Source organism: Microtus pennsylvanicus, chromosome 4 (genome assembly GCF_037038515.1).
Source record: "Microtus pennsylvanicus isolate mMicPen1 chromosome 4, mMicPen1.hap1, whole genome shotgun sequence".
NCBI classification, from domain to species: Eukaryota; Metazoa; Chordata; class Mammalia; order Rodentia; family Cricetidae; genus Microtus; species Microtus pennsylvanicus.
In genome coordinates, this window is record NC_134582.1 from 50,007,132 (window position 1) to 50,021,731 (window position 14,600).

Genomic DNA, 14,600 nt, shown 5'->3' on the forward strand with positions numbered 1-14,600 from the left:
AGCTCTTATATTCACCCATTTCTATTAATCTGTGTATTGCCAGGTGGTTGTGGCCTACTGGTAAAGTTCCATCTGGTGTGTCCTACAGCAGCTACATGGCTTCTCATTGACTCTGCTGTCTTTCTCCCAGCATTCAGTTTAGTTTTCCCCGCCTAGCTCTATTCTACTAAGGAAACAGCTTTATTCATTAACCAATAAAAGCAACACATATACAGAAGGACTTCCCACACCAGCAGCATACTTCTGTAATTCCAACACTTGAGGGGTAAAAGACAGGAGGATACCAAGGTCTTACTGCCTGGTCAGCCTAGCTAACTCTGTGAGCTCCATGTTCAGTAAGACTGTCTCAGAAACCAAGGTGAATGCTGGATTGCTTTCACAGTGCGAGTTGCTATGCAGACCACTGGAGGAAAAGCCATCAGTGGTCTTATCTATTGATGCCCCCCCCATGCTCCGACACTGACCTGCCAGGCAAGATGCACCACCCACTAGTAGAGCAGTGGCATGGGCCTCATGGGCTCCAACAGGAAACCAGCCCCTTTCTGGCTGCATCTGAGGCCCGCTCCACAGGAAGCAATCCATGCCCGGCAAGCTTGGTCAAAAGTCTGTGACCCTATGGGGTGACCCATTACTATAGTTTGGCTAACCGGATAAATTGCCAAAGTGCCTTATAAATATGATTATATTATAGTTTAGTGCCGCTTTCGGTGGTGGCGAGGGCTGTTGGCCATGGGCAGTAGTAAATGGAAGGACTGAGGACGGGCCAAAGCGCTGAGAATGGGTGACTGTGGTGCTCTGAAGACGAACGGCCCCCAAAAGCTCATAGAGCGTGGCCTTGCTGGAGGAAGTGTGTCACTGGGGAGTAGGCTTTGAGACTGGAAAAGCCCATGTCAGGCCCTGCTTCTCTTCCTTTCTCTGCTTGCAAATCATGATGGCTCCAGCACCTACCTGAATGTCAAGTTCCCCATCAGGATGGTGATGGATTCTGAAACTGTAAGCCCCTAATTAAATGCTTTATTTCATACAAGTTGCCTGGGCCGTGCTGTCTCTTCACAGCAATAGGACAGTAACTAAGACAGTGACTTTAAGTGCTTACTCCTGAATGGGACAGCTATATCACATGTACACACCCCGCGAGGCTCAGGGAGCACTGCAGAAGCGCTGAAGGATGGGAAGGAGTGACAGCCAGGGTGACTGCACCACAGCAGCCAGAGTGCCTCACACAAGATCATGGATGTGGGAGCGGCCGAGGAGGATGCTGCCAGGGAGTCATCTTCTGTAGTTGGACCACTGGTGGGTTGCCCATGCTTTCGCCCACATCTATTTGCATACAAGCAGCACTAACGGAACCCAATGGGTTATAAAAGAGGAGGCATTAAAATGGGAGGGAGATTTGTTGTAGAGGTCTGGAGAGAGCTGAGGGCTGATATGATCAAAATACATTATATACATGTATGACATTGTCAAGGTAAAATTTTTAAATATCAAGAAAATAAAGCGGAGAGCAATAAAAACACCCAGTGTTTTTATAATACACTTTCTGCCCCTCTGCGCACATGTGCCTTTCTGTATGCATACACACAGAGAGAAAGGCAGTGGGGGAGAAATCAAATACAAAATAAACTTACTGAAAGAACTAAGACTCGGGCGTGAAAACTATAAAACACTGTTGGAAAAGGTTTTGCGAGACCCATTAAACAGACACCCACAGTCACAAGAACTTAATCATCAGGACAGCAATACTCCGCAGAGTTATATATGGATTTAATGCAACTCATATCAGAATAGTGTCTTTTGTGGAAACCGACAATCTGATTCTAAATTGTATTTAAATGAGACTCAGAACAAGCAAAACAGAACTGAAAAGCTGAAGGCCGGGCTTCCTCGTGTCCACACCTTCCTCCTGGATATGTGTCCTAGGTTGCTTTTCTGTTGCTTTAATAAGCACTCTGACCAAAAGTAACCTGGGGAGGAAAGGGTTTATTTGGCTCACAGGTTACGGTCCATCATCCAGGACAGCCGAGGCAGGAACTCAGAGCAGAGCTGGAAGCAGACACAGCAGCAGAGACCGCGCAGACACATTGCTCACCAGCTGGCTATCACTTGCGCCATTTTCTTTCTTATATAATCCAGGGCTGTCTGCCCAGAGCGGCACCACTCACAGCGGGCTTGGCCTTCCCACATCAGTCGTTAATCAAGGCAATCCCTTGTGGAAGTGCCCGCAGGTCGATCTGAAGGAGGCAATTCTTCAACTGAGTTTCCTCTTCCCAGATGACTTTGATTTACTTCCCACTGATACAAAACTAACCAGCACACTTCAGTAACCAAGATGTATGGTACTAGCACAAAAACAGACATCTCCATCAGTGGGAGAGGATCAAGAGTTCAGAAATAAATCTGGAGACCCACAGTCAACTCCTTTTTGAAAAAGGAACCAAGACAATTTGAATGCAAGAATACCCTACGTAAGTGGGACAACTAGATATACACACATAAGAATGGAGTAGGACTTTACCCCATCCACTATGCAGTAAGTAACTCAAGACCTGAGAATATGGTTCAATGATAGAACACTTATCTAGCATGTCCAATGCCTTGGGTTCCACACCTGGCACTGAAAAACAATTAACTCACGATAGATCAGAAGACGAAATGCAATAGAAAAAAACTATAAAACCTTAAACTTTTAGAGCTCAAGTCAGGCAGCACTCCTTAGAAAAGAACCCGAATGCAGCAGAAGACAGCAGCCTGAGGAGCTGGCTTGGAAGACAGCACCTGCCCTGCAGCAGGAGGACCTGCCTGAGCCTCAGAACCTATATTAAAAAGCTGGGCATGGTACTGCACGCTTATAACCCCAGCGCTGGGTGCCGAGCAGAAACAGCTGAATCCCGGGAGCTTTCTAACCTAGTGAACTCCAGGTTCAGTGAGACAGCTGTGTCAAAAAGGAAAGGCGGGGTGGCTGAGAAAAGACAACTGACATCAACTTCTGGCTCGTGCACGCATACATGTGCATGCACACACACACACAAGTTCTTAAAAATTTAAAACAAGATAGCAATCGCAGCCCTGGCATTTGGCAGCAGTAAACAGGGGCAGCAAACTGGCAGCAGGAGCAGCCCCTGGTGTTGTAACTGCAGTCTCAGGAACTGTGTTGGCTACTTTCCCCATTGCTGGGACAAAATACCTTTAAACAAGTTAAGGAAGGGGTTTACTTCGGCTCCCAGGTTCAAGGGTACAGTCAGTCATGGCTGCAGGACCAGGTGTCAGTCATGGCGGCAGGACCAGGTGTCAGTCATGGCTGCAGGACCAGGTGTCAGTCATGGCTGCAGGACCAGGTGTCAGTCATGGCGGCAGGACCAGGTGTCAGTCATGGCGGCAGGACCAGACGTCAGTCATGGCTGCAGGACCAGGAGTCAGTCATGGCTGCAGGACCAGGAGTCAGTCATGGCTGCAGGACCAGGTGTCAGTCATGGCTGCAGGACCAGGAGTCAGTCATGGCTGCAGGACCAGGTGTCAGTCATGGCGGCAGGACCAGGTGTCAGTCATGGCGGCAGGACCAGGCGTCAGTCATGGCTGCAGGACCAGACGTCAGTCATGGCGGCAGGACCAGACGTCAGTCATGGCTGCAGGACCAGGTGTCAGTCATGGCTGCAGGACCAGGTGTCAGTCATGGCTGCAGGACCAGGTGTCAGTCATGGCGGCAGGACCAGGTGTCAGTCATGGCTGCAGGACCAGGTGTCAGTCATGGCGGCAGGACCAGGTGTCAGTCATGGTGGCAGGACCAGGCGGCAGCTGTTCACATGGCTGCCACAGTCAAGAATCAGAGGCTGAGCAATGCTGGTGCCCCGCTTTTTCCTTTGTATTTTAGTCCAGGATCCCAGCCCATATGATGGAGCCAAGTGTTTGGGGTGGGTCTTCCCACAATTCTCCCAATCTAGAAACTTCTTCCTAGACAGACCCATAGATGTGTCCTCGGTGATTTTAGTTTTGGTTGTGAGCCCAGCCTTTAACGGCTGAGCCATCTTTCCAGCCCTCCTAGGTGGTTTTAGATCCTCTCAAATTCATGATCAATACTAAGCATGCAGTACTGGCCTGTAGCGTCGGCTTGCCTTGAATTACATGCACCAATTGTAGAGAATTGCAAATGAAGCGACCCACGTGGGAGGAGCCGCCCCCAAGCGTGGCTCCATCTGCTGTGGCCTGGATCTAACAGTTTGTGGCTGCCCATAGAGGGAAGGTTACTCACCCTTTGCTGGCTGACCTTCCCTCCTGCCACCAGCCTTCTTACTGATGCTGCCGATTCCTTTGCTGAGATCCAAACCAGCATTTGCAGGCTTCCATCCCTATGGACCAGCAGCTACCCAGGATCCTCCCACACACAGTTTTAGCTCCAGACTGAGATGCTGAGGCACTGAGCCTCAGGGACTGAGTGAGCGACCACCACCGAGTCCTCAGACTCTCAAGTGTGGAATATTAAAACCTCTCAGGTTGTTAATATTTCAAAGTAAGTTAGCTTAATCAATTCCCATCGGTTCTGTTCCTTTAGAGAGCCCTGACTTCTACAGAGCTTAAATTCCATTTGTTTTTATACTACAGAAAGGAGAGCCCTGAGACATAATTATGAGACAGGGAACTCCGCGGATGCCATTGAGTTCATTTCCTGTTGGCCATCTACTGCTGGGCATGGGGCCTACCTGTAAGAGGAGTCTGTTCTCCTTGGAGAACACTAAATTTTCATTTGCAAGTGGCTGTCAGTTGGAGATGGCTTCTGGGTGAGGACGGGAACATGCATCCACTTCTCCTTCCAGCTCCAGGGCCCACCAATTCCATTTTTTAAATTTATTCAGCAGAATAAAGACAAATGTGCCTTAAATGGTATACCTTTTATATACAGAAATGATTCACTCTCAAAAAGTTTGAAACAAACAAAAACAGTCTTTTTTTCTTTCTTAAAGCCTGGGCAACCCACGAGGGCCACGTCAAAGCCCTAACACTGATAGTTTCTCAGCAGTCAGTCAATAGGTGTTGCATTAGATCAACAGCAGGAGAGTACATAGACTTGGAGAGAAAGACTGAGAAGTCTTTTTTCAACCCTGATCCAGGCAGCCAGTCTTCAACTGAGTAACAGGGTGGGTGTCACTTCCGAAAGCGTTTGAAAAGTGGGTGCACGTGCTTGGTGGAAACTTTGCTTCGGGAAGAGTGGTATTCCATATACACAGTGTCATCCGCCCCAGACATAGAGCTCATGGTGCCAAAGCGTCGGGATGCCTGTGGGGAGGAGGGGAACCAGGCGAGGTTAATCACCAAAGGAAGGGCCTCTTACAACATTCATAATCAAATTCAATAGTGTGTGTGTGTGTGTGCGTGCGCGTGTGCTTACACACATGTGGTGGTGTTGTGCATGCTAAGTAAGCACTCTACAGCTAAGCTGAAGCCCCAGTCATTTCAATACACTGTTTTTAAAATAACACTCTGTGGCCTGGTGAGTGGGGTGAAAGTATCTGCAGTGCAAACAGGGCAACCCAAGTTTGATCCCCAGAACCTACAAAGAGGCACAAGGAGAGAAAAGACTCCAAAGACTGTCGTCTGCCTTCCAGAAGTGTGCCCTCCACACATACAAACACACACACCCGTATGCACACAGATACACATAATAATTTTTTTTTTTCGAGACAGGGTTTCTCTGTGGTTTTGGAGCCTGTCCTGGAACTAGCTCTGTAGACCAGGCTGGTCTCGAACTCACAGAGATCTGCCTGCCTCTGCCTCCCGAGTGCTGGGATTAAAGGCGTGTGCCACCACTGCCCAGCACACATAATAAATTTTAAAACAGCCTTCTGCCTTCCACTTTCTGTGTCTTAGGCACTGCATATATACTAACTCCCCTGACCCTGCAACAATTACAGTCTTAACCTACAGCACAGGAAAACGAGGCCCAAGAGCGTCTCTTGAGCCAGCTGCAGCTCCTAAGGAAAATGGGACTAGAACACTGCCCAGGCACTGACGAACAGAGCACTACAGCGGCTCCCTAATGACAGCTCTTCTTTCTTTTGTGGTTCTGAGGGCAAAAGCCAGGGCCTGGCACTGTAGACGGACATTTTGTCACGGAGGCACATCCTCAGTCCCTGCACGGAATCTTAAAGTTAGGGTGCACTGGGACTGGAGAGGTGGTTCTGCAGTTAAGAACTCTAGCTGCTCTTCCAGACTAGGGGTTAAATTCCAGCACCCACTGGAAGCTCCCAACTGTCTGTACCTCTGATTCCAAGGAACCAAATGTCTTCTTCTGGCCTCCATGGGTACCAGGCCCACATGTGGTACATAGACACACATGCAAGCAAAACACCCACATACATTAAATAAAGAAATAAATAAAAATAAATAAATAAAAAGAAAGTTAGGGTGGGAGTCTCTTAAAATCTCCTAAGACTTGATGCAAGGCTGTGAACCAATAGCTCAGCTCCAAAGCCATGGGCAAATTTGAGTGTCTGTAAAATGGGGGTGGCCAATTTTGCTCCAAAGCCGGGTGTGGAGCTAGGGAGGGAGGCACACAACTTTAATCCCAGCACGTGAGAAGCAGAGGCAGAAGATCTGAGCTCCAGGCCAGACAGAGTTACACAGTGACACCTATCTCAAAAACAAAACACACAATAAAAACAAAGATGGGTGTGAACAGCAACCACACAGGCCAGGGGTCTGGCCCAGAGCCAATTTGTATGGGCACCTGAGAACTCACCCCACGTCCTCCGCAGGCTCACCTCAGGGTCACCTGGACTAACATCCGAAGGTTACCTTGGCAACCCTGGACTAACACGCAGACTGCCTGGCATGAGAAAGGTCTCGGCTGGGCCTTGCTAGCACCTGCCCAAGCGGTAGCTGCTGCTTCCTTCCCGTCATGCTCTGGCTAACGCTTCCCTGTTGGCTTTACTATCACTGATTTTGGAAATGGGCACTCCTGCAGCAGCTGATTCAGTTGCACTCCCCTCCTTAGAGGGCCAGACTCCTCCTTATGATGTAACCACTGATTACACTGCACTCACGCCTGGGCCCAGAGGGTGCTTACTAATGTGTGTGAAGTCTTTTTAGAGAACTCTAGGGTTTCCCATGCACTGAAACTACAGTTTGAGTTCAAGACTCATCTTGAAGGCTGAGCTCTCTCACTGAGGAGGAAAGCAGGGTGAGCCAGGAAGCCCCAGAGCAACAGATAGAGCACTCACTAGCTTGAGAGCCTGCAGGACTGTCATCCCGGGCCCCAGTTACCAGGCTGTCGTATGGACAGATGGGATCCCAGTCACTGCTGCAGTAAGCCCCTCTATCTGGTGATACATTTACAGGAGACCCACTTAAAAAATAAGAGGGTTGTTTCTTCAAAATTTTTAGCTTTCCCCCAGTCCTACTTGCTCACATGCTCACAGGCTTGTGTGTGTGTGCACGTGTGAGCATATTATGTATATACACATGTGCCCACATACAGTGGATATCCTCCAGAAGGACCTCTCTCTCTCCACTCACCTGGCCAGATCTAGAGCCAAACTCTCCAGCCACCACCTCTTCCTCTGCGTCCAGATCAGAGGCCGCCAGGACCTTCTGCAGGAGCTGCTGCTGCTCCTCTTTGGTGGAGAATGCCAACTCTTCCTCCTCCATGCCAGCGAGCTTTGTGATCACCTACAGGAGCAATGGCAGACACTGTGTGCTCACCTCCAGATCCCCATTGCACCTGCTCCTGGTCTCCTCTTCCCACCTCCACTGGTCCAACCAGAGCTTGACTACTGGTGAAGACAGAGTCTAGGATACTCAAATGGGCATAGCACAAGAGGAACCTTTGAACCAGAGCTTGACTACTGGTGAAGACAGAGTCTAGGATACTCAAATGGGCATAGCACAAGAGGAACCTTTGAACCAGAGCTTGACTACTGGTGAAGACAGAGTCTAGGATACTCAAATGGGCATAGCACAAGAGGAACCTTTGAACCAGGAAGGGCAGGAAAACAGAAAGGTACATGCAAGCCCACTCCAACCACTCACTACCTAGCACCTGGGCTTCCAGCAAGGAGTACTTTATTCATACAGGATGTAAAGAATTCACTGACCAGGCCTAGAGATAGCTCAGGAGACAAGAACACATACTGTTCTTCCAGAGGACCTGGATTCAGTCCCCAACACTCACATGGTGGCTCATAACCATCTATAACTCCATTCCAGGGAACCCAAAACCCTCTTCTTGCCCCTGCGGGCACTAGGCACACACATGGTACACAGACACACATGCAAGCAAAACACTCATAGCAAAAATTTAAAAATAATTGACCAGATTTTCTCTCAGAAGCAAAAATGTCCTTCTGGTCTCATGTCTGTTGCTTAGATAAACCCCCTGACCTAAAGCAGCTGTGGGGGAGGGAGGATGGGTTTATCTGCCTTACATTCCAGGCCACAGTCCACTACTGAGGGAAGTCAAGGTAGGACCCTAACAGCTGGCCTGCTTGCATTAACTCTGACCAAGGAACTCACTTCACAGCTAAAGAAGTGTGGCAGAGCTGTTCTATTGAAGGCTAATAATGGAAATCTCACCCATGCTTGAAGAGACCAGTGAAAATACATCTGAATAGTGGCTGCTTCTGCCCTATTTTAAGAGCAGACACACACAGTAACAGATGTTGCTATTTTCTTTCTTTGCTTATTTATCATCTGAGATAACAGCAGTGGTTAAGAGCTGCAAATCTGTATCAGGACATTTGTCATGAACACTGAAAAACAGCATTACTAAAGGGACTGCCATCTATTAAAAATAAGACACAATGTGTGTGGTATGTGGCCACACATGGGTGGCTGATTACGTTAGGTGGAGTCACTCCTTTGGAACTTCAGTGTGGCGCAAGGAGATGTGACTGAGTGTCAAGCTGACACAGGGACACCTGTCAACTTGACTACATCCGGAATGAACTAAAGGCAAGCTGCTGGGCACTCGGCTTATTTGAAGCTGAAAGATCCACACTAAATCCAGAAGATGTGGACCTTCTAGTGGCAGCTCAGAGCAAGGGGCATGGAAAGGGGAACTTGCTTTGGCCTGCTCGCCCTCGCTCTCACTGTCCAGTCCATCTGTCCCACTTCTGCAGTCAGCACTAAATAACCAGGCTAGGCTAAGCCCGCTGAGACATGCAGCTTCAATGAACTACCAGACCACACAGAGCAAGCCAATCTGGTGATAAACACATCTATCACATCAGCTCCGTTCATGTAGAGAACCTAACACGAAGACCCTGGAGCGTGGCATCCCGACGGCAGCCTATTAGTAGACCGCAGTAGGGTTTTCTTCTCTGCTTCTAAAGACATTCCATTCGTCCCTCACAACAGAACCTTGGACCAGGCCTCTCCAGCTAAGGAAGACATCTCAAAAAGGAACCCCAGGTGTTCAGATTCTCAGTGACTGTAGGGCTTTGGTACCTTAGAACTAACAGTACAGTGTTTCCCCAGCAATTTACAGAGACGAGAGAGCAAGAAGCCTGCATGAGTGTTGTCCCAGGCTGGTGCCCCCATCTTTGTCAAAGTCTAACCAAAAGTAAACAAACACATACCTTAAAGCTGTAACCTTGGTCTACTAAAAATCTCTGTCGCTTGGTAGAATAAGCCATTTCCTGTGTGTCCTGGGACACCAGCGAGTAGAAAAAGGCATTGTATTCCTCCGCAACCATCCCTACAGGAAAAAGGTGAGATGAAATCCACATTAGCCGCTGAAACACGGGGTCCCGGCTAGAAGCCAGCACAGCAGTGGGCAAGCTCTTTACCCAGTGTGTGATTGCCCTGACTGCAGGGGATGTCATCAAAATTAACATTCAGTCTGCTCTGAAGATCACCATCAAGTGAGGGAGAAAAGGGCTGAGGACATTGCTCGGCAGCAGGAAATTTGCCCTAGCATGCTTAAAGAGGGCCTGGGTTTAATCCCCAGCATGGCAAACCTAAAAACAAATAAACTTAAAAAGAAACAAAGAGGACAAGGAGATGGTAAAGAGGATAATGGCACATGTTGCCAAGCTTGGTGATCCGAGTTTGATCCTGGAAACCTGTTAAAACAACCATCAAAGGGCCACAGTGATTGGTCTGCAAAGGAAAGCAAACACGCAAGTTCCTTTCAGAAATGAGGTTTAGTATAACGAGAGAGCCTCAGGCCATGGCTGCGTCTCAATGCATGTAGGGAACCATGCAGTTGCCTCAGCCTAGCTGTCTTGAGAGGTGTGCATCCGAGGTTTTTCAGGTTAGAGACCCTGACATGGTATGGTGGAAGGAAAGCAATCAGACAGAAAGGCTACAATATTGGTGGTAGAAACAGGAGGCCTTAAAGGGAAGAAGAGGCTTCCCTGAAAGCCTGAAGAACTGCAGCGAGAGTGGGAACAGACAGACAGCTGTCATGAGAGGACCACAGTGTGGAGGCCAGAGCAGCGTTCAACTTTAGACTTTATTTCTGATTTGACGTGTATGTTTGCATGTCTGTGTGAGTAGATGCCACGTGTATGCACTTAAAAAGACCAGAAGAGAGGGGGCTGGAGAGATGGCTCAGTGGTTAAGAGCCCTGCCTGCTCTTCCAAAGGTCCTGAGTTCAATTCCCAGCAACCACATGGTGGCTCACAACCATCTGTAATGGGGTCTGGTGCCCTCTTCTGGCCTGCAGGCATACACACAGACAGAATATTGCATACATAATAAATAAATAAATTAATTAATTAAAAAAAAACAGAAGAGGGTGTTAAGATCCAGTGGAGCTGAAGTTACTAGTAAAAACAGTCATCAAGCCAGGTGTGTTGGTGCACGCCTTCAATCATTTGGGAGATTAAGGCCATTAAGGCCGGCAAATCTCTGTGAGTTCAAGGTCAGCCTGGTCTACAGAGTGAGTCCCAGGACAGTTTCCAAAGCTACAGAGAAACTCTATCTTGAAAAACCAAAAATAAAAATAAAATAAAAGCCATTTAAAGATACCATGGAGAACATGGACCCCCATGGCATGAGAAGTAATGAAGATTCTGTTCTGGGCTCTGAGCTCTGCTTTGGGCCCTTCCCATCAAGGTCTCCAAGCTTGAAGCAAAGAGCACACTGTGACTGGATACACCAGCAGCTCACCCCCACTCTTCCTAACCTGCCTGAGGCAGCAGGGGAAAGGCAGCCTTTACCTTTTTTGGCTCGGAGTACGCGCCCCAGCCTCTGGGCTTCCTGCCTTCTGGAGCCACCGTGGGAGGAGATCTGAATGAGGACGTTTGCTTCTGGCAGATCGAAGGATGTGTCACCGACCTGCAGAAATAAGTAGTTTTATATGGGAACAGTAAGAACAGAAGACCATCAACTAGTCCAGATTTAAGTTTTCTTTTTTTTTTTTTTTTGTTTTTTTTGTTTTTCGAGACAGGGTTTCTCTGTGGTTTTGGAGCCTGTCCTGGAACTAGCTCTTGTAGACCAGGCTGGTCTCGAACTCACAGAGATCCGCCTGCCTCTGCCTCCCAAGTGCTGGGATTAAAGGCGTGCGCCACCACCGCCCGGCCAGATTTAAGTTTTCAATTTCAGTATTCTGAGAATGGAATTAGGGCTTCAGGCAGGCCAAGCATGTGTTCTCCCACTAAGCAACCTCCCCATCCATCCCTGGGTGAGACTTGAAGTTAGTGTTGGGGATGATTTAGAGAAACATCCTCTTTTCCTCTTCACAGTGGACCTCTCCAGAACCTAGCCATAATTTTCTCTTTGTGCTGCAGAAATGGATGGGTCTGTACAAAAACCAGTCTTACTTGGTGACAACGGCAGCAGCACAGGTGGGACAGACAACGAAGGGCACCACGCACACAGACCTCACTGAGCACCAGCTCCTCAGCGGGGGTCTCAGCCCAGAGAGGTCCCCAGCCACAAACAGGAAGAGCATTTCCAGCCACGACCACCAGACTGGAAATACGCCTGTCCTCTAGACTTTAGTTCCTTCTTCACCTGAATCTAAATGGCAGCTTCTGAAACTATGGGTTATGGTGTCTGAGGTGCTTGCCTCCCAGGCTGAAGACCTCATTTCAATCCCTGGGACCCATGGAACAAAAGGAAAGAAGCAATTCCCACAGGTTGTCCTCTGACCTCCACACATACAACATGGCAAATTTGTGCTACCCCTCTCCCAAATAAATGAGTGAACATTTTAAAGGTTTCTAAGTGTTTATCAAGTACACACTCTCACTACAGACAGCACACACTGTGCTCTGTGCTTGTCCTCACCTTGCAACACAAACAAAAGTTGCTGAAAACCTCGACTGTGCATACAAACTTCTCTGTTCTTCTAGGATGGTGTAATTACGGAAAACAAAGGCTTTGGTATTTTCCTACAATCATCCCCAAGCATGTGAGTGTTGAATTAGTACATCTTTGTGTTAGAACGCTTAACTTTAAAAACTGTTGTTTTAATGCTTAACTCCTGAATTTCATTTAAAAAAAAAATCATTCCGTAAATTTGGGCTTAGGATTAGAACAGAATTTCCAACAGTCTCTGAAATGGCTCCAAGCATACTTCTGCTGTTTTGAACTATGTATTTATGCAAAACTGCATTCTCAGCACTGACAATTATTAAAAAAAAAGAATCCATCAACTCTGAAAAACATTGACAATGTTCTACAGTCTACAATAGAATCTTCTATATCCTGCGGTGTCTGCTGAGATCTAATCTTCAGTAAAAGCAGCAAGCAAGTCCACCACACTGATGGGAGAATTCCCTTTCATCTTTAACAACAGTCTCCGCTGCTATAGTTGGTTCTGGGATCCTGGCCACTACAGAGACAGATTCGTACGTGCTTATGGGTTTGGAAACCAGGAACCCAGATTCCAGGACAGTGACAGGCGCCATTCTTACTTCCCAAAAAAGTGCACAGACTTCAGGATGTCAGACTAAAAACTTGAGCCAGCTAACTGAACAAATGTACCTAGGGCTACACCTCCCTGGCCCCAGCAATTGGACCTGCCCACTCCTCCCTGGCGGCGGGCTTGTTGTGCTGTGAAACTTCCTTCCAGGACTCCCACCTGGCCACGCTGCGGCCATCTATGTGTGCCCATTATGCAGGGCTCTCCTAACAAACAAAAGAACATCCACTGCAGTCTCAGCTGAACCCCAAGCCCCAGGCCTTTCACACACATAAAAATGTCTTGAGTGAAGAGATAACGAGTGAAAAAAGATTAAAAAGACTTGTTTTACACCACCGGGTCAGACAGCGGTGGCACAATCCTTTAATCCCATCACTTCAGAGGCAGGAAGATCTCTGTGTTTGAGGCCACCTTGGTCTAGAGAGTGAGTCAAGGATAGCCAGGGCTACACAGAGAAACCATGTCTCAAAAAGCCAAAACAACAACAGCTAAATAAATAAAGACAGGAAGGAAGAAGGGAGGGAGAGAGAGAGGGAGGGAGAGAGAGAGGGAGGGAGGGAGGGAGGGAGGGAGGGAGGGAGGGAGGGAAGAGTGATGTATGCCTTTAATCCCAGTGCTTAGAAGGCAGAGGCCAGCCTGGTCTACAGAGTGAGTTCCAAGACAGCAAGTGCTAGAAACCAGAATATAATAAACAAATAGAAGAAAAACCCTGGATCATATGGTGGCAGTGACACCACCCTGAAGCTTGGTCGACCAAGTCCACTGTGGCACTGGCCACCCACCATCAAGGCACATCAGGCACCAGGACAGAAGCTTCCCAAAATCCAGCATCTCCAGCTCCAAAAAGAAGCGTCAACCAAATACCTGCTTTTGCCACAGTAGGTAGCACACATTAGTGCCTTCTATAAAGGAAATACAATTTAAATCTCTACTTCCCAGGGAGATGTGGAACAAACCCGAGGAGCAAACCATCCCCACAGATAACCTGTAAGACATAAGAACCCTCCGTTATTTCACACCTCCCAGAGCTGCCACTCCCTAACTGATGGAGGAAGGTCATTGGTTAAATAAAAAGAAACTGCTTGGCCCTCATTGGTTAGAAGATAGGTGGGAGGAGTAAACAGAACAGAACGCTGGGAGGAAGAAGAAGTGAGGTCAGACTCCACAGCTCTCCTCTCGGGAGCAGAGGCCTCAGAAGAGATGCCATGCTCCCAGCTCCCAGGCAGACGCACGCGATGAAGCTCCGACCCAGGATGGACATAGGCTAGAATCTTCCCGGTAAGCGCACCTAGGGGCGCTACACAGATGATTAGAAATGGGCTAAATTAATATGTGAGAATTAGCCTAGAAGAGGCTAGATAGGAATGGGCCAAAGCAGTGATTAAATGAATACAGTTTGTGTGTTGTTATTTCGGGCATAAGCTAGCCAGGCAGCCAGGGTGCTGGGGACGCAGCCTAGCCGCCCATAGTACTACACCTAACCATCATCCTGGGCCGGAAAGCAAGCACAGGAGGTCTTTAGCAGGTATGAACCATGTCTAAGAGCTCAGGTGCACCTCACGGTCCCACCATCCAGTGCCACATACCTTGGAGATGAAGATAGTGTTGATTTTGGGGTTGTGCTTGAAGTTCTGGAGAATCTGCATCCTCTCTGTCTGGGACGTGGGCCCATGGATGAAAGGTCTAGAGAATAACAAGGGGTTTTAGAAACAACACAGGATCACAAATGGGATCAGAA

At 48.2% G+C, this 14,600-nt stretch overlaps 1 protein-coding gene across 1 annotated transcript in view; it reads right to left on the bottom strand.

Moving 5' to 3' along the window:
* Nucleotides 1-4,864: 4,864 nt before the first annotated feature.
* Nucleotides 4,865-14,600, bottom strand: part of Ercc3 (ERCC excision repair 3, TFIIH core complex helicase subunit) — a 31,518-nt gene continuing 21,782 nt past the window's right edge. The window contains exons 11-15 of the mRNA XM_075969057.1: nucleotides 14,449-14,545; nucleotides 11,154-11,271; nucleotides 9,567-9,685; nucleotides 7,507-7,659; nucleotides 4,865-5,268 (exon numbers count right to left, since the gene is read on the bottom strand). Coding sequence (XP_075825172.1) covers nucleotides 5,137-5,268; nucleotides 7,507-7,659; nucleotides 9,567-9,685; nucleotides 11,154-11,271; nucleotides 14,449-14,545 — 619 coding nt within the window. The 3' untranslated portion in view covers nucleotides 4,865-5,136. The remainder of the gene's footprint in view (nucleotides 5,269-7,506; nucleotides 7,660-9,566; nucleotides 9,686-11,153; nucleotides 11,272-14,448; nucleotides 14,546-14,600) is intronic.